General features: G+C 43.2%; 1 protein-coding gene across 14 annotated transcripts in view; it reads right to left on the bottom strand.

Annotated features, from left to right (window-relative positions):
* The window catches only part of ARHGEF6 (Rac/Cdc42 guanine nucleotide exchange factor 6), a 112,428-nt gene that overhangs the window by 41,280 nt on the left and 43,538 nt on the right, over nt 1–27,610 (bottom strand). For all 14 annotated transcript variants that reach the window (XM_044392447.3, XM_057314815.1, XM_057314821.1 and 11 more), the window contains 4 exons: nt 25,905–25,989; nt 23,611–23,735; nt 22,125–22,326; nt 12,592–12,662 (listed from right to left, as the gene is read on the bottom strand). In XM_044392447.3, coding sequence (XP_044248382.1) covers nt 12,592–12,662; nt 22,125–22,326; nt 23,611–23,735; nt 25,905–25,989 — 483 coding nt within the window. The remainder of the gene's footprint in view (nt 1–12,591; nt 12,663–22,124; nt 22,327–23,610; nt 23,736–25,904; nt 25,990–27,610) is intronic.

Genomic DNA, 27,610 nt, shown 5'->3' with positions numbered 1-27,610 from the left:
GGCTCTGCTACCGACGGACAGGTGGCTACAGTTTTAAGGCTTCACTCACCTCACCTCAGATTGTGACATTTCACCTACCTCAGGGACCATTGTGAAGAGGCACTGAGACACTGTACAGGTAGGTGCTGAGTGAGCGGGAAACAGTCCCGCCAACGTAAAGGGTCACAAAAGGGTTCACCACGGTGGCGCTACTGACACTTGAGACCGGACAACTCCTTGCTGGCAGGGGCTGCCCCGTGCGCTATGGGATGTTGAGCAGCGTCCCTGGCCTCTACCCACTAGATGTCAGCTGCATGCCACCCCCCCCCACCCGGTATGGCAATCGGACACGTGTCCAGACATTGCCAAACACCATCTGAAGGACAATATCGCCCCAGTTGAGAATCCGTGGTTTAGAGGGCACAGGCCACAGCGTGGCTTCAAAAGCGAGGGCTTAAGTCATACCCCCTCCTCCCCAGCCGCTCATGTCTCCTTTCAGTTCCTCTACTCCTCAGAAACTACTCCCAAAAGATCTAAGTGTCAATAAATCCCAGGGCCTGGAGGCACTAATGCTCTCTGAAATTAAGCCAGCGATGGAATAGAAATGATTCCCCCCACAGAAAGCTGAAACACCGCAAAGGAAATCGGCAACTCTCTTGAGATGAACAAAAAAGAAAACACAACATGAAAAACGCATGGGGGACGCCTGGGTGGCTCAGTGGGTTAAGAGTCTGCCTTCGGCTCAGGTCATGATCCCAGGGGCCTAGGATGGCGTCCCGCATTGGGCTCCTTGCTCAGAGGGAAGCCTGCTTCTCCCTCTCCTTCTGCCTACCACTCCCCCTGCTTGTGTGCTCTCTCTCTGACAAATAAATAAATAAATAAATAAATAAATAAATAAAATCTTTGAAAAAATAAAAAATAAAAAAAACTCCTGGGAAGCAGTTAAAGCAGACAAATATATAGCTGTAAATGTCCATATCAAAAAAGAAGAAAGAGGACTTCTGGTTTCTGGTCCAGCATTTAAGCAGCGTGGCAGTCATTACTCTACCCTAACAATAAGTAGATAGCTGAACTAACTGGGGGAAAAAAAAAAAACGCCTAACTTTTCTTACATCTGTCAGAGAATTGAGGCCACGGGGGGAAAATGCTACCCCCAAAAGTGGAGAGACAGACAGGCAGATACAGAAAATCAAAATTTGCTGGAGCAGAAACCCATGAGCAGAGGCCTCCACGGAAATCAGGAGAAGGGCAGGAAAACCTGAGCTGTAACTGAATTGCTGGGGGTGCAGTGTGGACAAGTCTGAGAGTTTAAACCCCCAGGGGGCCCAGTCACAGGGCAGCACACCCACCTTTTGTGGTACCTCCGGCAGCTCTACCAGGCTGTCACAGCAAAGAGAGGAGGAAAATCTCCCTCCTTCAGAAGCAGGAAAGGAAAGGTAGCCATTTTGAAATACACCAGAGCATTCTGTCCATCTTAACAAGGTCTGCCCTCAAGAGAGAAACTGTTTCACGAGAGCCTAGCCTATCAGGTTTTTACCAGGGCCCATCCTAGCTAGGGGAGGGGAAATACCCTACCTCAGCTCCCTCTAGGCTTCCTGTCCCCCCCTAAAGGAGGAAAACAACCTGAGAAGCACACTGATGAAGTTCACAGTCTAGAGAATAAACTCACCAAAACATTGAGACCTAATCGGTGGACTTCAGAATCCCTCCCCTGCCCCCACGCCTCACCACCATATTACTTAAGACCTACTTACTCCAGCTCCTTTTACCCAGTATGTCATGTTTGGCTTCCAAAAAAAAGGTACAAGGCATACTAAAAGGCAAAAAGCACAGTTTGAAGAGACGGGGAAAACACTGGAACCACAGTCAGGGATGACAGGAGCATTGGAATTATCAGACTAGGATTTTAATATGACTATGAGTAATATGCTAAGAGCTCTAATGAAAGTAGACAACACACAAGAACAGATGGGTATTGTAAGCAGAAAGATAGAAATACTTAGAATGAAAATGAAATGGTAGCAATCCAAAACACTATAATAGAAATGAAGAATGCCTTTGATGGGCTCATTGGTACACTGGACCACCGAAAAAAGAATCTCTGAGCTTATGGTTGAAGATTTTGAAACTGAAAAGCAAACAAACAAAAAAAAAGACTTAAAAAATGAAACAGAATACCTACGAATTGTGGGATAACACGTGTTTAATGAGAATACCAGAAGGAGAAGAAAGGGAGAAAGGGACAGAAGAAATACTTGAAACAACAATGACTGACAATTTTTCTAAATTAATGTCAAACACCAAACGACAGATCCGGGAAGCTCACAGATAACCAGCAGGATAAAGGCAAAAAACAAACCCACCTAGGCAAGTCACATTCAAAGTCCAGAAAAAGCAAAGATAAAGAAAAAACCCTAAAAGAACCCGGAGTGGGGGGGGGGGAACCCCAGCTTAACTATAGAGAAGCTAAGATAAGAATTATATCCAATGTATCCTCAGAAACCATGCAAAGAAGAGGGGAGTGGAGTTAAATATTTAAAGTGTTGAGAAAAAAAAATCCCACCAACCTGGAATTCTGTACCCTGTGAAATTTTCCTTCAAAACTCAAGGAAAAATAAAGACTTTCTCAGGCATACAAAAATTGAGGGAATTTATTGCCAGTAGACCTGCCTTGCAGGACGTGTTTCAAAAAAGGTTCTTCAGAGAGGAGGAAAATGCTATAGGTCAGAGACCCAGATCTACATAAGGAAAGAAAATATGAGAGAAGGAATAAGTGAAGATAAAATAAAAACTCTAATTTTTTATATTCTTAATTGATGTAACAGATAACAGTCTGTTCAAATAATAGAAACAATGTATTCAATTACATATATATAATTAAGATAAGCATTATATATGCTTACAAAAAAGATAAGCATATACATATGCTTATAGACAGGCATATATATAATGCTTATGTATGCTTATGCATAAATGAAATGAATGACAGCAAGAATACAAGGGATGGGAGGGAGGAACTAGGAGTACTCTGTTATTATAAGGTACTCGTGCCACCTATAAAGCAGTATAGTGGTATTTTTGCACTAGATCTAAATATACATTGCAAACTCTAGGTCAACCATTCAAAAAAGCAAAAAGAAAATTCTAGAAAGATACAAACTACCAAAACTGACTCACAAAAGAAACAGAAAGTCTCAACACCTATAACAAGTAAAGACATTGAATAAGCATTCAAAACAATTCCCATAAGTTAAAGTCCAGGATGAGATGGCCTTACTGGTTGATTCTATCAAAAGTTGAAAGAATTCATATCAGTCCTTCACAAACTCTTAAAGTCCTGGAAAAGAACAGAGTAGAGGGTACACTTTCCAATTCCAAAACATACCACAAAGCTACAGTAACAAGATAGTTTAGTACTGGTATAGGATAGATATGTAGATCGGTGGAGTAGAATTCAGAGTCCAGAAATGAACCCATGGTCAACTGATTTTTGACAAGTGTACCGAGACCTTTCAAAAGGGAAAGAACAGTCTTTTAAACAAATGGTGCGAGGACTGCTGGATGTCTACATGCAAAAGACTTGCACTCCAACTCTATAACGTATACAAAAAATAATTCAAAATGGACTCAAGCGTTAAAACTACCAAACTCAGAAGAGAACAGAGGAGGAAATCTTCATGACTTTGGATTTGACACCAAAAGCACAAGCAACAAGAGAAAAAATACATAAGCTGGAATTCATAAAAATTAAAAGGGGCAAAGCACATTATCAAGAAAGTGAAAAGATAAGCCACAGAATGGGAGAAATATTTACAAGTCATATATCTGGGAAGGGTCTAGTATCCAGAATTTATAAAGAATTCTAACAACTCAACAGTAAAAATAATCACTTGAAAGTCAGCTAAGTATTTGAATAGCCATAGAGTTTCACCATATGACACAGCAGTTCAATTCCTAGAGAAATGAAAACATATGTGCACACAAAAACCTGCACATGCATCTTTACAGAGCATTATTAATAACAACCATAAAGTGGATACAATCCAAAGGTCCATCAACTGATGAATGGATAGACACAACCTAGTATATCTATACAATGGAATCTCAGCCATAAAAAGGAAAGAAGTACTGGTACATTCTACAACATGAACAAACCACGAAAATAATACACTAAGTGAAAGAAACCAGACACAGAGGAACAAATAATGTATGATTCAGTTTATACGGCATGTCCAGAATAGGCAGAATCCATAGAGACAGACAGTAGATTAGCGGTTGTCAAGGCCTGGAGGAAGTGATTGCTAATGGGTACAGGCTTTCTTCTTTTTTTAATTTTTTATTGAAATTCAATTTAGTTAACATATACTTTATTATTAGCTTCAGAGATAGACTAATGATTCATCAGTTGCATATGACACCCAGTGTTCGTTCCATCAAGTGCCCTCCTTAATGACCATCACCCAGTTACCCCATCCCCCCACCCACCTCCCCTCCAGCAACCCTATTTGTTTCCTAGAGTTAAGAGTCTTATGGTTTGTCTCCCTCTCTAATTTTGTCTTATTTTGTTTATCCCTCCCTTCCCCTATGTTCATCTGTTTTGTTTCTTAAGTTCTACGTATGAGTGAAATCATATGGTATTTGTCTTTCTCTGGCTGACTTATTTTGCTTAGCATAATACGCATAATACACTCTAGTTCCACCAACGTTGTTGCAAATGGCAAGATTTAATTCTTTTTGATGGCTGAGTAGTATTTCATTGGAGTATTTTATTTATATTATATATAAATATATAATATCACCTCTTCTTTGTCTATTCATCTGTCGATGGACATCTGGGCTCTTTCCACAAGTTGGCTACTGTGGACATTGCTGGTATGGGTACTGGGTTTCTTATTGGGGTGGTGAGGTGATGAAAATATTGTAAAACCAGATAGTGGTGATTGTCACATAACTCTGTTAACTTACTAAAAATCAGTGACTTGTACTGTTTAAAATGGTGAGTTATGTGGTATGTGAATTATATGTTAATAAAGCTATTTTAAAAAGTCAAAGGACACATTTCTCATCTGTTAAGAGAAACTCTTTCCGGTTTTTCTCTCGGACTCCAAGTCCTCATCCAGGAGAATGTCCTTCCAAACTCGAATCTGTCCATCACAGAGCTCTCTGCCCAGCTGGCCTGCTGTTCACTACGGTACCTCTGCTCATCACCTATATTCGTGCTCAGCACTAATACTCATTTTGTATTCTTAGAAATGGCGAGAACTGCACCAGGATTCAGCAGTATCATTTTTTATTAAGGAAGAGGTAAAATATACACAGACGGCTTTATTAACAGTATTTATTTGTCTATAGGATTTGTATGGAGGGCAGGGAAAAGGATGGTGGCATGCCTTCCTGCTCATGTTCGGGAAGGAATGAAGTCATCTAATCATCTCCTTTTGTTCACATTTTTCTAAAAAGACCATGTCTGGAAATGAGCCATCCCACATCCTCAGCCTCCTTTCAAGCACTGTTGCCTATAACTGTCACCCTACCCACATTATAATGTCTGCTGGAAACAAGAAAAACAAAATAAAAAAATATCAAACTAGATCCAGTCATTCATTGCCTGAAGGGAATTTTTAAATTAGAAAAGTCAGACATTATTTACATCATAAAATGTGATTTTTACAACAAACAACACTGCTTTAATCCGACCTCCCTCTCACCACTGAAACAGCTTTATTATTTCAACTTCCTTTAAAATACTATCATCTGGGGCTCCTTTAAAAGAAACCACTAAGATTTTGCAAAGGAAAAAAAAAGAAAAGAAAAGAAAACGAAGTCACTGAGATTTTGCAAGAAGGGTGCCCAGTGTCCTGCTCCCATGGGTGTATTTGCTAGGTGAGGAAGCACGCTTCCTAGGGGTCCCAGTCTTGGTGGACCCACTAGCCTGGGACCCAAGAAGGCAAAGGTGAGTTATGCAGGCAGACACCTCCTGGTGCCTTTGGGTGGGTTCTGGAGAGCTAAACCGAAAATATATGTTAACTCATATTGTTGCAAGTTTTGAGGGTGGCTGAACTAAACTGACAAAGGTCGTCAACGAATCCTTCATTAAATACTGCAAAAAAGAATATTGAACGGTAACATATTAAAGAGCCCTGCCCTTGCTGAGGCTTGATTAGTAGAAATGCTCATCTGGGTGGATGCTTGGGATTCTTTCCCAAATTCATTTGGGCTTTTATTGCTTTCCTCAATCTCAAAAGACCAACTGATGAACTTCTGAGACTGGTTCTTTATTTTTCAGGCCACAGGGCATCTACTGTAAGAGGATAAAAAGGGAAGCAGACAGAGGAGGCTATGTGTTCCCAAACAGAAGGCCTCAGTGGTGAGTCAGAAGGCAAGGGTTTGGCAAGCCAACCAGCTTCAGAGCAGTACAGTTTGATCGAGATGAAATCCATTCGAACTTACTAAAATAGACTGCGGCCAGACATCTCCTTTCTCCCTGCCTCTGTCTTCCCAAGGACAACTGAGTATCCTTTTGCTCCATTAACCTTTGACTAAATTCAGAATAAGACAGATGGTGAGAAGCCATAGAAAAAGAGGTGGAGGCCTTTTGTGCCTCCATCCCGGGTTATTGATTTTCCAGTAAAATATATTTCCCACGTTCCTTGGAAAGGCTTGAGAGTGAGTTCATTTTTATAACTCTTTCTTCCAAAGGGAGAGAGTCATAGAGAATGAAGGAATTATTTTAAAAGGCAAAAATGCATAACAAAGGCTGAAAACAGAGAGATGTCCAATGATGAAGGAGGATTCTAATGGCTCAGGAAACCTTAAATCAAAGCAGAGACATACTATAGGAATTCTGAGATAATTATGATGCCTGTAAAAATGAGTTCATGTTGATAAAGTCCTATGGGACCTAAGAAGGCACCGTATTACTGTATTACTGTCACCTTTGGCTTATATGCCAGTAGAGCCTGGAAGCCAATTCAAGTGCAGTGATTGGTCTCACACCTCGAGGTCCTTGGATTTCCCGGAACCAGCAGCACTATCTCCCGATCAACAGACTCTACGAATTCTGTCACCACCTCTACCTCCAGCCTTCAGATGGAAGATAAACAGTTGACCCTCGAACCACACGGGTTCAAACTGCGCAGGTCCACTTAGACGCAAATTCTTTTCAATAAATACAGTACAGTACCGTAAAGGTATTTTTTCCCTTATGACTTTGTTAATAACATTTTCTTTTCTCTAGCTTACTTTACGATAAGAGTGCAGCATATAACACATATGACATACAAAATAGGTGGTAATCAACTTCTCATGTTATCGGTGAGGCTTCTGGTCAACAGCAAGCTATGAGTTAAGTTCTTGGAGAGTCGAAAGTTATACGTGGATTTTCGACTGTGCAGGGGGTCAGCGCCCCAACCCCCAAGTTGTTCAAGGGTCAACTGTCTATGGATGAGTGAGACAGGAAATGGGTAGGTGAAAAAGTACAGGGGATACGGAGAAGGAGTAAATGGGTAGATGTATAAAGTAGTTTAGGTCGGTAGATTAAAAAAGGGAAGGCACACGAGGACTTTCAGGGCAGTGAAAATACTCTGTATGATCCGCTAATGATGGATACATGCCATTATACATTTGCCCCAACCCAAAGAACATACCACACCAAGAGTGAACCCTAATGTAAACTTTATATATATATACGTATATATATATATATATATATATATACGTATATATATACATATATATATATATATTTTTTTTCATTCTTCGGTTGTCACCTGTCCCTACTCTGGTGGAAGATGCTGGTAGTGGGCGAGGCTGTGCAAGTGTGCGGCCGGGGGCGGGGGGGTGGATGAGAAATCTCTGTACTTTCTGCTCAGTTTTGCTGTGAACCCAAAACTGCTCTATAAAATAAAGTCTTAAAAAGGTGGGGGGATGAATAAGCACTAGACAAAGATAGAGAAAATTCAGGTGGGAGCAAGTGGGCAGACAGATGAGTAAGAGAGAAAATGGGGTAAGCAGAAGGTAGGTGATGAGAGCAGAAACTGCCAGAGGTTTCCTGGGATTTTTATGTGATCTAACATTGCCACACACTTCCCACCTTTCCTCCCGAATGCAAGTTCTTTAAGACACACCCTTTAGGCATCCGCCACAAGTTACGCAGAAGAAAGGTAGAAAAAAAAAATACTGCTGGCCCTTACTGCTTGTATTTTTCCGTTTGGGTGTAGGCAGACAGCCCGTCTCCCTCTGCAGACTGATGCTCATGGCTGGAATCGAGCCTTCGGATTCCTGTGTGTGGCAGGGCAAAGGACAGCACCCTTCCCGTGTGCAGGAACGGCTGCAGTGAATAAAGCATTGTCCCTTCCCAGGGCATTTCGATGGGCAAACAGAGACAGCAGTCCTCCCTGTGACCTGCAGGGATGGACGGCAGGCGGGGACGGACTGCAGGCATGCACACTCCTGCCTGGGCAGCTGTGCCCAGATAGTGCCTCCCTGCCTGAACTCCCTTCCAGCTCTTCTCCGCTTATCTAAGTCTTGACATGCTTGAATCCCATCTTCCACTGAACCTTTCCCTTTATTGGTCCTCCAACGTCAGTTTCCTGAGCTTCAGAATACCTGTGGGCGGGGGCAGTGGAAGAGGTGAGGAAGGGGCTGAAGGAGTTGTTAAAAATGCGATTTCCTGAGATCTGGGGCCAGACATTCTGAGGTATAGCAAGTAAGGTATGGGGCCCAGATATCTGCACGTTTAACAAGCTTCCCGGGGGGCGTCGGATGCAGGATCCCTCAACCACATTTTGAGAAACCCATGTTAGGATACTGTGTACCTTTACACCATTCTCTGCCAGGGGGCTTACACTACCACGTCTGTCCTGCCTTCCCCACGAGGCCGTGGGGGCGACAACCTAGGTGCTGCGTGTAAATTAAGCCTGATGACGAAGCCCCTGAGATTCCTTTCTCTGTTCTTCATTTTTTCAGTTTTACTGAGGTACAACCGACAAATAAAAAGTATATATATATTGGAGGCATATAACATGATATTTTGATAAAGGCACACACTGCAAAATGATCACCTCAATCAAGCTAATTAACATCCCTCCCCTCACATTGGTACCATTTTCCTTTCTTGTTGCTACTGTTGCTGTTGTTCTTAATTTTTAAATATTTCAAAGAAAGCCAAGGAGCAGGATAAGATTATCAGAAAAACAATGAATAGGAAAATGATACACTGTTTTTCAATGCGGAAACAAGTTCAACAAATGGCAGCATATCTTGAGGACACGGAAGGAACCAAGGTCAGGGGCAGCACAAGCCTCCTCTGGGCTGCCCCAGCCCTAAAGGATGCTCAACACCCATTCCAAGCAACAGGCCAGGAGTGGCCCAGCCTCAGACACACTGATGTGCCACCAGAATGCATCAAGGCCTGAATGGGGCAGAAATCAGGAGACGACCCCTTGGAAACTTGAAAAGGGGGAGACGATATCTACAGACTTGCCAATCAAGAGGTCTCTATCCTGCCTAAGTTTATATGATGTGATGGCTAATTGAATTTTATTTTTTAAAGATTTTATTTATTCATTTGAGAGAGAGAGAGCACACATGAGCAGGGGGGAGAGGAAGAGGGAGAAGCAGACTCCCCGCTGAGCTGGGCGCCCAACACAGGGCTCGATTTCAGGACCCAGAGATCACAACCTTAGCCAAAGGCAGATGCTTAACCATCGGAGCCACCCAGGCACCCCGTGATGGTTAATTTTACATGTCACTTCACTGGGTCACAAGGTACCCAGCTTAAACATTATTTATGGGTGTGTCTGTGAGTGCGTTTCCAGATAAGATGAGCCTTTGAACTGGTAGAGTGAGTAAAGCAGAGTGCCCACCCCAATGTGGGTGGGCATCATCCAATCTGTTGAGGGCCTGAATAGAACAAAAAGGTAGAGGAAGGGAGAATCGTTCTCTCTGCCTGACGTCTTGAACTGAAACATCAGTCTTCTCCTACCCTCGGACTAGAACTTACACCATTGGCTCTCCTGGTTCTCAGGCCTTTGGACAATTTAACTTCTCAGAATCCACTCTGCACATCTTTATATACAGTTTGCCAAAGTCCTATGTATCAGATTCCTCACTGCAGAACTGTTTATATAAGCAGCAAGGAACTAGAAGCCATGCGCATGAACTCTAACAGGAGGTGGGAGATACAAACTGCAGGACATCCAGAATTTATATATAAAATTTACATGAGGCCCATAAGAATCACAGAGGTTAACATGCCTTGGATAATCCCAATGAGATCTGAAATTGGTAGAATCATTGTATGTACTTACTACATCTTCTTTATCCATTCATCTATCGATGGACACTCGGGCTACTTCCATATCTTGGCTGTTGTAAATAATGCTGCCATAATGCAGGGGTGCGTGTAACCCTGTGAATTAGTATTCTCGTGTTCTTTGGGTAAATACCCAGTAGTGTGGTTGCTGGATCATAAGGCAGTTCTATTTTTAACTTTTTGACACACACACACACACACACACACACACACACAGAGGAATATTATTCAGCCACAAAAAAGAATGACATCTTTCCATTTGCAACAACATAGATGGAACTACAGAGTATAATGCTAAGGGAAATAAATCAGTCAGAGAAAGACAAATACTATATGCTCTCACTCATATGCGGAATTTCAGAAACAAAACAAACAAGCAAAGTGAAAAAAAAGACAGAGAGGCAAAGCAAGACACAAACTCTTAACCACAGAGAACACAGTGATGGTTACCAGAGGGGAGGGGGTGGGGTGGGGGGTGGGGGACACAGGGGATGGGGATGAAGGACGGCACTGACTATGATGAGCAGGGGGTGATGTGTGGAAGTGTGGAATCACTAAACTGTACATCTGAAACTAATAATACACTGTATGTGAACTACCTGGAATTTAAATAAAAACTTGAAAAAATACATTGGTAGAATCAGCAGAGGCAGAGAGAGCTCCAAAGCAGCTTGATGGCATACTTCAAATCCACAGGGAGAAGAAGCTATGGTCATATTTTCATCCACCATTTGACTGCATTCTTTCTTTAAAAATTAAATCACTGGGGCGGGGGGGCGCCTGGGTGGCTCCGTCAGTTAAGCATCTGACTCTTGATTTTGGCTCAGCTCTTGATCTCAGGGTCGTGAGATCAAGCCCTGTGTTGGGTTCCATGCTCAGTGGGGAGTCTACTTCTCTCCCTCTCCCTCTGCCCCTCTCCCTACTTGTGCACCCATGTGTGCTCTCTCTCTCTCTAATAATAAATAAATCTTTAAAAAATTAAATCACTGGGGTGGGGTGGCTGGGCGGCTCAGTCAGTTAAGTGCCTGACTCTTGGTTTTGGCTCGGTCATGATCTCAGAGTCATGAGATGGAGCCCCCTGTTGGGCTCTGTGCTCAGTGCAGAGTCTGCTTGAGAGTCTCACCCTCTCCCACTCCCTCAGCCCCTCTCCTGACTCATGCTCTCTCTCTCTTTTTCTTTCTCTCAAATAAAAAAAAACAAAATCTTAAAAAAAAAATTAAATCACTGGGGGTCACCTGGAAGCTAAAAGAAATGGTCACAGAGGAAGGGAGAAGGGAGCCCAGCTCTGTTGGGTAATATACTTTAACCTCAGACATGTAAGGAAAAAAATAGTGATAAAATTGTCCCCTCTGATTATTGTCCATGCCACCTATGAAGCTCCTTCCTGAATTCTCATACCAACTATTGCTCACGTCATCATTATGGAGCAAATTCACTGAAGAGCGCAGTTCTGTCTTTAGAAACGCCATGTATAGAGATGTTTAAAAAATATCCATGCACAGAATGAAAGGAGTATGCAGCCCAAATACATATCTAATATTGGGTGAAAAGTGACACTGTTTCAGCCAAGGTGGGGGACGACGATGACGAAGCTACCAGACAGGAAAACTTAGAGGTTATGATGCCTTGACCTTTTCATTAGTGACTGGGCCAAGTCTGGAAAGGAGATATGAAGGAAAGCAGAGAGAAGATTAAGGAGAGTAATATGATTTTTTTTCAAATGGGAACTTATTTTGAATATTGCACATGCCCTATTTACAGCTAATAGATTTTGACATATCTGTGTTCAAGCCAGAGCCCTTTCATTCTTCCCTCTGTGCCAAAGGGCAGTCTTCCCTTCAGGCTCTCCTCGAACACAAGGTTGATAATATTTTCGAGGACATCATAATGGATTGATTGGTTCTAAAATAAAATCACAGTATGCAATCACTTAAAATTTATTGCTTAGAGGAACCTGGGAATTCACCTTCTAAATATCTGGTAAGGTTATATCTAACTGCTGAATTTCCCCATAACGCCTACATATGAACCGATTTCTCTCTCGGCACTGTTTAACAGGCCTTGCTCTGAGTCTTTGTGCTACCTTTGAATTGTTCAGTACAGTGAATGTAAACCTTCTAGACACTGTACGAGGCCTACAAGCAGAAGAGTTCCACTGCGGCGCCCCTGACATTATACCCTTGCAATACTTGACCCAGTCTCCCGTAAGTGTCACCTCAACGCATCAGTGGCTCAGCCAGTAAAAAGGTTCCAAACAGACAGTCCAGAAATTCTTTGGTTATGATCTGAACACTCACCACAGTATAATAGTTCTTGGTAAGCGGAGTAGTCTCAAATCCTTTGACAGCCTTGGGGGAGAGAGGTCTCTCTGTGAAAAAGACGTTTAAATTATGTTAATAACATACAAGGCTAAGAGGAACATTTTATAACATAGGTCAACTAACCTACTATAAATATTGTCAAATGGAAGGATCAGTGGAAATGTACATTCCTCAACAAGTGAAACTATAATTTTACTAAGCTCTAGATGGTCCGAGTGAGATCTTGTCCAGACCCCCTCAATCTCTGAGGAGTCGAGTCCAGGAACCTAACTGAGGGTTGTGGAAAGAGAGGTGGGTGGGCGGATGGGGTAACTGGGGGATGGGCATTAAGGAGGGCACGTGCTGTGGTGAGCACTGGGTGTGATATGCAACTGATGAATCACTGAACTCTACATCTGAAACTAATGATGTACTATATGTTGGCTAATTGAACTTAAATTTTTTTTAAAAAAAGGCTAGCTAATGAACGTCAGGGACCAGGGCAAGAACTTCTCCCCGTTCGGGCATGTTTATTCACTGCAGTCTGTTTCTCCACTCAACTTCTTCAAAACAGGTAAGCAAAGCCAACGCTAACCAAATATATGTATTTGTAACTTGTAAGTTACTATACGAGTATAATATAACATAGAGAATAGCAACTATCCTTTCCTGGGGCTCTCTACTGTGCCAAAAATAAAATAATCAGAATCTCTAACACCCTGAAAACTAGCAGGAAATTCTTGTTTCCTTTATGTATCATTTTAATATCATGACATTCAGCGATAAAATGATTTCTTTTACAAAGTTACCCTTACCTATCAAACTCATGACTAAGAGACATCTGAACACATTCTTTCTTTAAAAAAACCACTTCAGATAAATACAAGACGGTGATCTTTCCTACCCTCGTTTTCTCCTTTGCTTCATTTTGTTTTATATTCCATTTTTATCTTGCTATATTGTATGCTGCTTTAAACTCTTTCTGGGGTATGGTGAAGTATATATAAATAACCAAATGATATGATATCATCACGCTTGATTTTTCTTTTTAAAAAATATTTTCTAGTTTTAAATCTATTACATTCCCACCTTAAAAAATGCAAATCTTAGAAAAGAAAAGAAAAACTAATGATTAGCTCATCACTCAGAGCTAACCATCATCAGAGTAACATTATGAAGTGTGTGTTCCCATCCTTTTCATGTATGTATTTGTGAACAGACACAAACACACACACACACACACACACACACACACACACACACACACACAGAGGGATCTTTCTTACTTTACTTACAGTTTTGTAATTCTCCTAACAACCTTTTTTTAAAAAATTTTTTTATGTAATCTCTATCCCCTATGCGGGGCTCAAAGTCAAGATCCCAAGTTCAAGAGTCGCACGTTCTACCAAATGAACCAGTCAGGTGTTCCTCTGTAATTCTCCTATCACAACATTATTTCATGAATATTTTCTCATCTAACCTTGACTTTTCATTATTATTATATTAAAAATATCCTTTACAGGAGCGCCTGGGTGGCTCAGTCGTTGAGCGTCTGCCTTTGGCTCAGGGCGTGATCCCCGCGTTCTGGGATCCAGACCCGCATCAGGTTCCTCTACTGGGAGCCTGCTTCTTCCTCTCCCACTCCCCCTGCTTGTGTTCCCTCTCTCGCTGGCTGTCTCTATCTCTGTCAAATAAATAAATAAAATCTTTAAAAAAAAATATCCTTTACGGGATGTAATGAGCACTGGGTATTATATAAGATGACCTCTACTTATGAAACCAATAATTTATTATGTTAAGTAACTGAATTTAAATTAAAAATAAAAGTATCCTTTATATTTATTTGGCACTTAATAGCTTTTAAGACGTTTTATTTGATCCTCACAACAGCCCCGTGAGGCAGAGATGATCTCATTTTGCAGAAGAGATCACTAAGGTCAGGGAGATGAAGTCAGTTGCCTAAGGGCACCTAGGTATCTAGTAAACGGCAGAGGCAAGATTGAAGCCCAGATGTGCCTTTAGAAGAGTCTGTGCTCCTAACCCATACGCTGTCCAGAGATAAGGCTACTGAAGGGCTTGGCTGATGGCATTGGCAGTGATTCCTACTGGAGTTCAGAGGGACCATCAGTTTGAGCTGGGATGGTCAGAGAAGACTTTGCCGGGAAGGGGGCACTTTTTTTTTGAAGTGAGAGAGAGCATGAGCAGGCGGAGCTGCAGAGGGAGAGGGAGAAGCAGACTCCCCGCTGAGCAGGGAGCCCAACATGGAGCTCCATCCCAGGACCCTGGGATCGTGACCTGAGCCGAAGGCAGATGCTTAACTGATTGAGACACCCAGGTGCCTCATGGGGGCACTTGATCTAGTCCTGGAGGGTGGTGAGAATTCAAACCGGGAGAGAAACAGTAGAGAGTTTTCCAGGCAGGGAAGATTCCAGAAGCACAGTTGTAGAAATGGCAGTGCCCAAGGAGCGAAAATAAGGCAAAAAGGCAGCAATCTGGGCCAATTCTGTCACTTCCAAGTGATGACAAGTGGGGCATAGCCAGTTTCTGGGAGCTTTATGCTATTTCAAAATCCTTGATCTACCTGGTGGCTTCACGAGGCCTTACTGGGCAAAGTAGAGCAATGCAGAGGCACCTTGCCTGTACTTGAGATTGTAGGGGGCTGAGCCACGACTTGAACCAGGTACTGTATCGCCAAGTGCACTGTGCTTTCCAGCCCGCCACGGTGGTGTACTCTTAGACATACTCGAAAGTGACTGCTACCGAATTCTTTTGAGTTTTTTTATCAGGCCAGTTTTCTACAGTGTAGCGATAATGGTTCTACTGAAAACTCACAGAAATTTTGTGCAATGATAATGTAAACCGGTCTTGATAAAAATGAAACTTTCTAGAGATACCAGCAAGATGTGGTCACCTTTCAAAAGCCAGGCTGAAAGGGAGGGTAAACAGGAACGGAGAGCCTGCCAAGAAACGGAAGAGGGCAGGAAGGGTCACGGGAATGGGCGATTGCAGCTCAAACAAAATGTTCACTATGTCAAGTAGAATGTAGAGACACGAATCGAAAGGAAAAAAGTGGCCAGTCCGGAGATTCCTGGGTGGCCAGACGTGCTGGTGCTTTGGTAAGATCAATAACATTGTCAAACCTCTAGTAAGACTGACAGAGAAAAAAAGAGAGAGAAGACACGAATTACCAATATCAGGAGTCAAACAGCGGATATCACTACAGCCCCTGGAGATATCAAACAGATGAGAGATACTCTGAGCAACTCTACACATGTACATTTGATAATTAGATGTGAAATGAACCAACTCTTCAGAAAACAAGAACTATCACAACTTACCCAATAGGAAATGGACCATTTGAATAGCCTTATCTTATAACTATTAGGGAAATTGAACTTCTAAATTTAAAACTCGTGAAAAAGAAATCTCCAGGCCTGTATGGATTCGCTGGAGAATGCTATCAAATGTTTCAGGAAGAGGCAATACCAATTCTTCATATCTCTTAGAGAAAATGAGAGGAGGGATAACCTTCCAACTCAGTTTACGAAGTCACTACTACATGGACCCCGAAGCCGGACAGAGAGTCTAAAAAAGAAAACTGCAGACCAGCAGCCCTCATGAATATAGATGCAAAAAACCTTAACAAAACATTAGCAAATAAAATTCAGCAATATTTTTAAAGCACTGTAGACCATGGAATTCATCCCAGGGATGCAAGGTTGGTTAAATATTCAAAAATCAATCAACGGGACCTACAATATTAATAGTCTAAAAAGAAACATCACATGGTACTATCAATCAATGTGGAAAAAGCACTTGACAAAACTCAACACTCATTCTAGGGGAAAAAACTCCCACCCCCCAAGCCCCCCAAAACAAGAATGAAAGTAGAACTCCTTCAACTCAGTAAAGAGCATCTACCAAAAACCCGCAGAAATAGTGCGAGATGGAAGGCAGAGTGCGCGCCCCCTAAGATCAGGAACAAGGCAAGGTGGTCTCTCTCACCACTCTTCCTCAATTCAAATCACTGACATCAATCAATTTGAATGAGGAATTCAAATGGGTTATCTGGCATAAGAGAACTCAGACAACAGCAGTATCACACACACAGCCCTAAGAAGCCCTCCTAATCCTGATGTAAAGATCCCTTTCCAAGTAACCTCTGGTTCCTTCCCCGCCCTTGTCGCTATATACGGTCCTACTGCCTGTGGTGGGGATTGGACAAAAAGACAGCTAGTGACAACTAGTCTCTCTGGATATGAAACATCCATGTGACATACCCAGGGGACTACAACAGGAAATCTAAATATAAAGCTCAATCCTAGTTTCGGTTTACAATCAGTAGGAAGAGCCATTTCTTAATCTGCCTTAATACAAATTTAATTAGAATGCTACCTAATCTCATTTGATAGCTCTATTTACCTGCTAATAAGAAGTTTTAGGAAAAGGATTTAATGACCCTTTCACTGAACCAGTGACAGAAGACAGAATTTGCTTAAAATATCTGTTCTGATCATACTTGCTTCAATACCTCCTTGGCATGGAAATTTGGCCAGGAAAACTGTAACGCTAAGTCCTGACAGAACCCTTAGCTTTTCCCTAAGTAACAGAGAGAAAAACGAAAAAGAGATATAATTTACCATGTTGCTGATGTATTGGCAGAAATTTCTTGAAGGTATAAATAACATGTTAATTTATAGATCACCACTGATTTTTAAGTAAAGGACCGAAAATTCTATCAATGGCTAATTTTCTTATTTATAACGTATCTGACTCAAACAGAGGAGCAAAGGCCCCTAAGAGAGCCTCTGTAGCTTGCATCATGACTAATTCATTCATACATGTATTTTTCATGAAATAAAACCTTTGGAAAAATATTTTTGCTCAAATTCGGGCTTATTTTTCTCACGGAATAAGAAAACAAGAGGTACGCAAGTAGGACTGGGAACCATGGCTTCATAATGTCACCACTGTCCAGGTTCCATCATCCTTGGTGACAGGCTTTTATCCTCTTGGTTACAAAAACCTACTCTACCTTCAGCCTCAAGCTCATGTTGAAAGGAGTTTTGTACGTGTGTGCGCGTGCACATGCGTGTGTGTGTGTGTGTGTGTGTGCGTGCGTGTGTGTGTGTGTGTGTGTGTGAAATACTCAAATATTCTATTTCTGAACTTTCTACAGTGGTAGATCGGTGGTTCCACAAGTCCTTAGAAACCAGCCTCCTCCTGAACAGAGGGAAGAAGCTGCCCCCGGGGCTTTGGCCATAATTATCCTCTATACAAAAGCTACAGTGGAATCTAAAACTTAAAATGCCACTCCCCAAGGGCATTTACCAGACCACACAGCGCTCTTGTCGATGACAAGCTCAAGGGAAGAAAACTGCAGGGCGAGGGTTTGCCCGGGGCTGGGGTTGCTTGGTTTTGCTTTTAAGACAACATGAAGGAATGGGTGATGTCGGCCTGAATGAACGGTACCCAAGGCTACCATGAATGAGTTTGTCAGAATTATGGACTATTTGAGTGACCTCTGTGTTACATGTCTGACCCTGTCGTAAGCAGACAGAGATCACAGGAGTCCTTTAGTTCGATGCCTGATTCAGCTTCACAGATGACCTACGAGGTTGCATGGCCGTGAGTTTAAAACTCGAAAAGGACAGTGTCGTTTCTATGAGAGATGCATTTCATCTATGAATCATTTTTTTAGAAAACTCCTTAAAGACAAATATCCTTTCCTCAGCTTACGCATCAGTATGAACTTCGTGGAAAGAAATTGCAAAATTGACAGGCACTTTCTAAACCAAACACAGAACAGCACAGCATTGAACCAAAAATGTCCCTTAACAGCATTCTTGATCTTCCCAACAAGACATCTTCATTCCTTCAAGCTGATCTCCTCCACCATTCCCCCCTGCTCTCTCTGCTCAGTGCTGCCACAGACGCTCTGTGGCTTTTGTCCTGTCCCCACCAATCACAGTGACTTGGATTGTCCTTCCCTCTCATCCGGGCCTATCCACAGCCTCCATGTCTTTGAGGCCTACCTCCTCCACAAAGCCTCTGCCAATCTCTCCACCCGCGGCTCACTCCCTGTGCGCTGATGTATCATCTTCTCTCACTTCATACGGTCAGTTGTTGGTTTCATCTCCAGCTGTTAGCTCTCCCCAACCCCGACTCCAAATCCATAAGGACAACTACCTGCTGGCAATCTTCCAAACTATGATTCTCCAGGGCCTCTAGTCTCCAGCTTAGGTGCCGACCAACCACCCAACACACACAGAAAGTTGACAAAGCTGAGTAAGCCCCCGTCACCCTGCATGTCTGGTGAGTCAGGCGTCCCTCTTCGGCTCACCGCTCTCCACAGCACCCCGCATTTAACTCCATCACTGAGCTTATCCTACTACATTCTAAGAGAACTCCCCGCCACCCCCAGCCCCCCGTGAGACTAGAAACACGAGGGCATAGCTCATGTCTCGGTTTCTCTGCATCACCAGAGCCCAGGACAAAGCCTGACACTACAGGCCCTTAAAGACTTGGAATTATCCTTACCTCCTCCCTTTTGCTCATAACAAATCACCGGTGAATTTTCTTGATTGTTAATTTTAACAGTATCTACCGCATCCACCCACTTCTTGTTCCGCTCCACTATCACAGAAGTGGCCCATACCACTATCTGGACTGCCTAATCTCAGCTAGAGCCTCTACTGGCTTCCCCCACATCCTCGTTGCTTATCCCCACCCCTTCTCTGCCATCCAGCCCCCACACTACCGCTAGAAAGAGCTTTCGGAACCACACACGATTCCCCACTTTTTGTTAACATCCTTCTTCATGTGGCTCCAGCCAAGGCCCCACTCCTCTTGACTGGCCTTCCCCTCAACCCAAGTCACCCTACCACCCACTGCATGCTCTCCAACTTCCATTCTTGAACTTACTAACGCCCTCCAACCTTCCACCTACTGAAGCTTCTTTTCATCCTTCAAGACCCAATTTAAGTGCTTCCCCCCTGCCCTGAGGTTGTTGTTCACAGAATCATTTCTTTCCTGCTACAACAGCATCTTATCTGGACTTAGTGCGTTGTCTGTGCTACTTATCTTGTGCTCTCCTCTTACAGTTGGTTAGGTCCACACCTATCTTGACCACTAGACTGTAAGGTCCTTGGAGGCAGGGTCCATGAGGACAGACTATTATAACGCCCCCCCCACTACTACCCGGTATCTAACTGATGCTCAGTGACCAAGCTGAACGGAAGCTGAACGGAATGTAATGGCTGCCCCACAGTACTCATTCATTTTACAGAGATGAACTGAGCCTCAACAAAACAGAACATCTCTGCCTTCGTGGCATGTGCATTCTAATGGTAAGATATAGACAGTGAGTGAAATAAATAAGCACATGTACACCATGTTAGATGGAGAGAAATGGTAAACAAAACAAAACAAAAAAAACAAAAACAGAGCAGGGAAGGGGGACGGGGGCAATGAGGATAGGGTTCAGTTTTCTCAGGTGACCAGAGAAGGCCCTACTATGAGGCAGACAAGTAAGCAAAGACCTAAAGGAGGTGGGAGAACCAGTCATGCGGGTATCGGGGAGAGCGTCCCAGGCAGAGGGCCAGCAAGTGAGGCAGGTGCCCATGTGGCTGAAGTAGAGTGGGGGGAGAAAGGTCAGAGAGGAGGTCAGAGGGGCAACAGGAAGCCAGATAATGGAGGGCCTTGTAAACTAGGGAGATGACCTTGGCTTGTACTCTTTTTGAGATGGAGAGCCATTACCCCAGTTCCATTTTGAAAGCATCACTCTGGCTACTGAGTTTAAATTAGGTTTCATTTAACTAATAGGCTTCCTGGCCCCAGCTGTCCAGACCTATCCTTGACGGTTGGGTAAGATGCTTCTAAGGGTTACCTAGGTGCTCAAATCAGAGCCAGAGCTCCTTAACTGAGTTCCAGACCAAAGAGAGTATAGGAGAAACTTGAAGGGAAGGGCCCAAAGCCCAGGACCAATGGCCCAGGGCAGTCCACAATACAGCAGCCAGACTGCACTATGAGGCATCTCAGTGAGGGACATGACAACAAGGGCATGTTGTCTGTCCACTTCCCGTGTCCTCTCAACAATGCTTGAGATTCCCAGGCAAGGCAGCAAGTGCTGTGCCTTTTGATTTTGCAGATGAAGACACTGAGTCAAGGAACAAAGCTAGAGTGAATCTGGAAAGTTAAAGACCCTAACCACCAGATCAAAGTAATTGAAAGATGTAGCAAGGGGTAAAAATCAGCTGTGGGAATCATCAAACCCAAGGGAATTCCAAGCAAGGCCTGTGAAAATATTTCAGGGCTCAACAGAAACGTCATGATTCCCAATAATGAAAAATGCTAAGGGGCGCCCAGCTGGTTCAGTTGGTGGAGTATGTGACTCTTGATCTCAGGGTTGTGAGTTCAAGCCCCACACTGGATGGAGAGTACTTAAAAATAAAATCTTTGAAAAATGCTAAAAAATCTGCACATACATATATAATTATAAATCCGTTAGTAAACATTTATTCCATCAAAGGAGATGCTCCCCCCGCTGCCCTTAAATGAACACACAACACAGAAGGTGTGGTTATCTGGGGGAGGGTCCAAAGGAGAGAGGAATTTATTTTATCTACATTATACATCTCTGTAATGTTTTAATTCATTTATAGTGAGCCTGTAATTATATAGTTAATAGTATTAATTTTGAGGCATTAAGAAAACAATAAAGACATCTAAGAGAGAAAAGAAGCACTGAGGAGCTAACCACTCAAAGGAGCCCTTGGGTAAATATTTGGGGGAAATAAAGAGATATAATAATGTGAATAACTGAGCCCTATGTTATCTGGATTGTGACATATCTCTAAACATCAGGGGTCTTTAGTAGCATAGGCAGGGTCTACTTTCTTAAATAATAAAAGGCAAGGAAGTTAGCTAAGCAAGTTCTAGAAAGACTACTGAAGAATTATTAGATTTCATTCTCTGGGTATTTTTATGAAAGAGGATAAGCAGTTAGCAGTATGCAACGAGTTAAGGACAATCTTCTTCAGAATCAAAGCGGCCAGACAGCTTTGCAGTCCTATGATTGTTATTTCTCGAACATATCCCTGAGGCATTTAGACTTAGGTCTGCTGAAGGAGCTTAGGGCTAAAAAAAGGAAGTTAGCACATGGCCTCTCTTATTATTGTATTCTATCATGGTGAGTCTTGGAGCAGCAGGAAGGACTATGAACTGTATCCCACGGGCTAGAATTAGTAGACAGAAGGGGACATAGTTAAGGTGGAACAGTTGTCTGAGCTTTGCATTCTTTGGCTTTTTTAGGTTTTTGCTCCCTTGATGTAATCTAAATACAACCTTGTTTCAAAATATCTAATCACAGTCTTCCCTCCCCCCACCCCAGTTCTCTTCTCCCTTATTGTTGGCGTGCACATGCAAATACAAAAAGGTTCTGGGAACCAATAAAAACTACAAAATTCACAGTAGGAACACAAGAAAATACAAGAGTCACGTTCCGAAAGGCTGTTAAAAGATCCACTTACCACTGGATTTAATTTCTCGGACATAATTACTAGGGAACCAGCCTGTTCTGCCATTTAATGTGCCTTCCCACCAGCCTCCTTCTTCAACTCTGGTGACATAAATGATGTCCCCTTTACGAACCGACAGTTCATCTTCGTTAGTCTGCTTAAAGTTGAATCTTGCCTTTACGACCAACTGGTGGCTTCCATTTTCCGTCATCTCCTAGAGAAACAAAAGCAGCCATCTAAATGGGGCAAGGGCAGAAATTAAATGAATTGAGGGAAATAAAGTGGGGTGAGCAAGGATGAAACCCCAGGTCTACCTCAGTCCTGAGTTTTGAGCTGAGGAGTGGGACTGGGGGGTGGAGGGAGGTTGCTCGGAAGTGAATGCAACCTTTTGCATTTGTGAGAATGTGTGTTTTGAAGGGGGTCATAGCTTTCATTTCCCTCTCCCTCACCAATTACCTGAAGATACTTATTTAAATGAGCCGGGAAAGAGAGTAGAGTGATAAACGATTCCACCCTGCCTCTACCCAACACAGAGACACGGTCTTACATAATTACACGGCCAAGATTAGGTACTAATCTACCCATAAAATCTGCCTCCCACCTTCCAATTGCTAAGAATATCTTAAATCGGCTAAGATGTAGTCATGCAAACATCACATACCCCAGAGTTACCTGAGTCGGGAGTTGTTAACCTGTCACGGGCCCCTTGGAGAGGCTAGTGAGTCCAGTGGATGTTTACCCAAAGCACACCCCCCACCCCCGTCAGTTCACACGCAGGAGATTTTGCACACAATCTGAGAGGGGCCCAGGGCTTTGGACCCACAGTGTTCATCAGCTCCTCAAAGGGATCGTGATCTCAAAAGGTTAAGCGCTTTGGAAGTAGTTAAAGTGCCTTGGAAGTTAAGAGCCCCTGATGGTTTAGAGCAAGTGGGTGGCTTCTGACAAAGAATAAAGTCTCTAACGAGCAGAAGATAGGCGGTTCTTCCCAAATAAAAGCTCCCATTAAGACCAGATGCAAAGAGAACGGGGCTACAGCCAATGCGGGAGCTGCTCACAGGCTCCCTAGGAATGCAAAGAGAAAAAGAAAATGACAATAACGATGATGAGAGCAAGTAATAGATATTGATTGCCTCGGCTGTGCCAGGCACAATTTAGTTCTAATAAACCAGGGGTAAGGGAAAGAACAGCACACTGCCATCAGGAAGTAGTTAGTATGACTCCCATTTGCATAGCCTTCTCCGCGAACCGACTCACTCGGTTCCAGGACGGGAAAGAACTCCAGGGCTTCAACCCAGAGTCTCTGACCCTCTGACCCACAAGGCCTCTGACAGGTGCCGGCGGGCCAGCCTGAACCTGAGCTGGGTTTCAGAGTAGTTTCGGGGGCGACGCCCCCAACACACAGGCCGGCTATCTCACCGCAGATGCAGATGAAATCGGGATAGGGAATCTCATTTGACGGATTTTAGAACAGGCAAGGGGAATTGGGTTCTATACTTACCACTGCCTTTGACTGCCTTTGCAGGCCTGGAGCTGTGCTAACAACTGCTCCCTGCGGGTTTGTCTGAGAACTATTAGCAGCACTAAGAGAAGAGGAACGTCCACATGGTCTTTCTGATAGCTGATCTGTGGAAAGAGGAAAAGGCAAGATAAAGGGAACCACTCATGTCAGAAACACAGCTACAACATCACATCATCGTTCACGGGACATTATCAAAGGCACCGGGGGCCGTCCTCCTCGCTGTTACCAGTAGGAACATGCCCAAGTGTATTTCATTCCACCCCACCCCTCCTCCATTTTGGTGGCTAACTTCCTTCCATGTAATCTTACTGGCCATTGCTGTCCAGTAGAATGAAAAACAGCGACAAAGCCACATTTTCGCTTAACCCATTTCCCTACCACTCTCCCCTCTTGAACCAGTTGCAACAGTACGCCCTGTTTCCAAGACAGAACTATATTGGGTACCAAACAGCTGTTTGTGGCTCTTATTACTTTGAAATATTTCAAACTTCTCTCTTTGTGTTTTGGCCCTTAACTGGGTGGTTCTTGTCTTCCTCGTAGGCAGCAGTATGTGCCGCGTTTGTAATGTAAACTCTCCCCCAGAGCCTGGGGGTGGGGGTGGGGGGTGAGGGGGTGGGGGGGCAGAAGGAGAATCGGAGACAGAATGTGTGTCTGTAAGAGATGCGATCTTGATCCCAGGATTCTTCTTTTAAGAAATCAAACTCAAGAACCTTCTCTTCCTTGAAACCTTGTGAAATTCGATCAGACCAGCACTGAGTTGGAGGTTTTCCGTATGCTGGCTTCTTGACAAATTCAAATGAGGGTTCTTTTCCTCTCCATTTATTTTTAAAAGACATAAACTGCAAAAGTCTAAAGCCCAAACATTCCCTAGGCGACAAGCTCAGTATCCAAGTAATTTCCTTGATGCTGTGGGTTTTAACTTTCACCTCCTTGTATTTTATAAATATCTGTGGCAAGGGAAGAGACTGTAAAACTTGCTAGCAGAGTTTGGCAAAGAAACGTATAATTTGTATGGCGTAATGTTAGAATTATACGATCCTCCCTGCCCAGCACTGGGTAGTTGTCATGTGTGTTAAATATAGTTACTTGAATTAGCTGTACTTTCTGCTATACGCCTTGCAATAACTCAAAAGCATTTTTTTTCCCAAATAGCAAAAGAACAACTCTAGAGAAGTATTTTTACATGTATTGCTATTATATACAGCTCTTTTGACTAAAACTATAATTACTTGATAGCTTCCTAGATGCTCCATTCTATTTGGCACTTGACTATATTGTCTGCTCTTGTTCTCTAATTGTTTCACGTGGGTAAGTTGAGTCTCCCTAAATAGACCGTCATTTTCTCAAGGGCGGGGACCATATCTTACACTTCCTTTGTAGCACCTGGCAGTGCTGGGCACACAGCCTATGGACGCTCCAACGGTCTGAACCCCAAGAGCCATGATCAGGCATAAGGGTCCTGGGGTCAGTCCGATGTGGGTTTGAATCCCAGCTCTGCCACTTTCTAACAGGGCAACTGTGGGCCTGACTTCCCTTATCTGTAATATGGACCTAATAATAATAATACCTACTCCCAGAGTTATTTCAAAGATGAGACCACTGATGGTTCTTAGAATGGTTTCGACCCATGGTGAGGGCTCAACGCATTTTAACTCTGGTTATTTCCACCCAGCTGTAGGTAAGATGCTGTCTCACAGAAGGAGTGAAGTTATACTCCAAGGTATCAGCGTTTTCTTCACATTTATTAGGATTTATATTCAATACCTCCAATGTGGTGGCTATTAAATGTTTAAATAAAAAAATATATTCTTTTCACTCACTATGAACCTAAGGTTTCATTTCCAGTGCAAGGTTACTGACGGCTTCCTTTACATGGACAGATAACATACGAAAATCTATGAGAAAAACATGTCTGTAGTGAGGACAGGGAAGTAACAGCTACCTTCTGTAAAGTTTATGAAAAAGAGAACTGGTCTTTTCCTTTTCATTTTCTGTCTTGTTACACTCAGTGGCTCATTCCATAGCTTTGAACGAAATAGTTTCTTGGTTCTTATCATTACATGAAGGGCATTACAGTAACATCTGTGAGAGGCATGTTAAAATCCTAAACTATGAACAATTAAAGCATGTGACACCCACTGGGATTTATTTGCCAGGAGAGGAGAAATCTGCCCCAACTGAACAGTCGTGGCCACAGTTGGCTCCTAGGGGAATGAGAAGCCCGTGGATCCAAACATGTCACGAACTGCTCATAAATCACAAAGCCTGCTTACCTTCTGTTGCTTTGTTGACAGCTAAAAGAGTGCTCAGAACCTTGGAGAAGTTGACCCCTGAATAAAGGTCATCCGGATCAAATACCTATGAGAAAGGAAATTGAAACTGTCAGACACTGTAAGTATTCAACTCAGCAAACCAAACTATCAAACGGCCACTTCCTCCGGCTCTCAGGAGACAAAAATGTACAAGCTGAGACCCAAACCTCTGTGTACCTACGGGAGAAGTGAAAGCAGCAGCTGAGCCACCTAATGACATGTGGCAGGCCATCGGTGAGTCAGAGCGAAGCGGTGATGGGAAATGAGAGCCAAGCTGAGAAGCAGGGCCCACAGCAAATGCGCCTGGCTGACCTGAGCAGGTCAATACTCAGCCCAGTTCCAGGAAACCTGAACGCATGGGTTACAGTTCATGCCCGTCACCTACAGAACATCCTTACAGCCCACAAAGAAGGTGGTAGAGCCTTTCTGACATGTTTCCAAGAGTGCAGCTCAATCACTGGATTCAGTAGGGCCACTGTCCACACTGCCTTTTCCTCTGCTCCCCGTTCTCCCCACTGCCACCCACTGGGTCCCAATGGCCTGGGATCCCAAGTCCATGCCACCCAAACTTTTCCAGGCCTGCCTTTGGCTCCCAGCCTCGGTTCCTGGTTTCTGCTGCTTGACCTCGCCCCTCTCAGCTCGTCTTCATGGATTTGAACCTGTGCTGGCTCTTTCTGGCCTCAGGTGACTTTTCCAGATGGGACCTCTGGCCTTCCTAACACTACTCAACTGTCAGCAACAAAACATGAAATAAATACAACATTTCACTTTGCCTTCATTCTGATATGCCAGTGTCCCTAGTGAAGACACCAGTCAGCTGTTGTTTTAAATACAACTTAATTGTTGATTTATAAATGTATTCGATGTATTAAAATGTATGGACAATTCTTCTAGTCTCATATGTGAGTATTTGAAACTAGAAGTATTTTCAAACATAGGTACAATCTATGAATTTGCCAGCCAACGATGTAGATAGACTTATCTATGGGAAACCAGATGCCATGTTCTGGATGGAAATGTACCTTCTAAAAACATTTCATTCCATGAGGTCTAGAAGTCTGAATCTTCTTTTCCCAGATGCAGTGATAGGAATAAAATGTACCTGTCCATGTGGGACATGATTGGTAATGGGCCTCACCATTAGCTAGAGCCAGCCGTGTCATTCCTAATCTGTGTGTTTTCTGGGAGCCATGTCAAGGCAAAATTTTCTCTCCTTTGTGTATATATTCTTCAAGACCTAAATTAAACTCTGCCTCTAGAATGAAAATATCTAGTAGCCATTTTTTTTCCAAATTGGGAGGGGGCATCAATATCGATAATATACGCAAATGTGAGCCTATAGAAGTCTGCCTATTCTGGGAGTCACGACTGTACTATTTGTTTAACCAATGAATGTTCTGCATTCAAACAATATGACTCAAAAGCCCAGTCACATCTACAAATGACATGCTAGAGGCAGCTGGGTGGCTCAGTTGGTGAAGCTGCCGCCTCTTGATTTTGGCTCAGGTCATGATCTCAGGGTCCTGGGATGGAGCCCTGCCGCAGGCTCTACGCTTAGTGCGGAGTCTGCTTCAGGATTCTTTGTCTCTCTCTGCCCCTCCCCCCAACTCACACTCGCGCACATGTGCTCTCTCTCTAAAATGAATAAATCTTTTAAAAAATAAAAA

The sequence above is a fragment of the Ursus arctos genome, chromosome X, assembly GCF_023065955.2.
Source record: "Ursus arctos isolate Adak ecotype North America chromosome X, UrsArc2.0, whole genome shotgun sequence".
Taxonomy (NCBI): domain Eukaryota; kingdom Metazoa; phylum Chordata; class Mammalia; order Carnivora; family Ursidae; genus Ursus; species Ursus arctos.
This window is presented reverse-complemented; position numbering and strand designations above follow the sequence as displayed.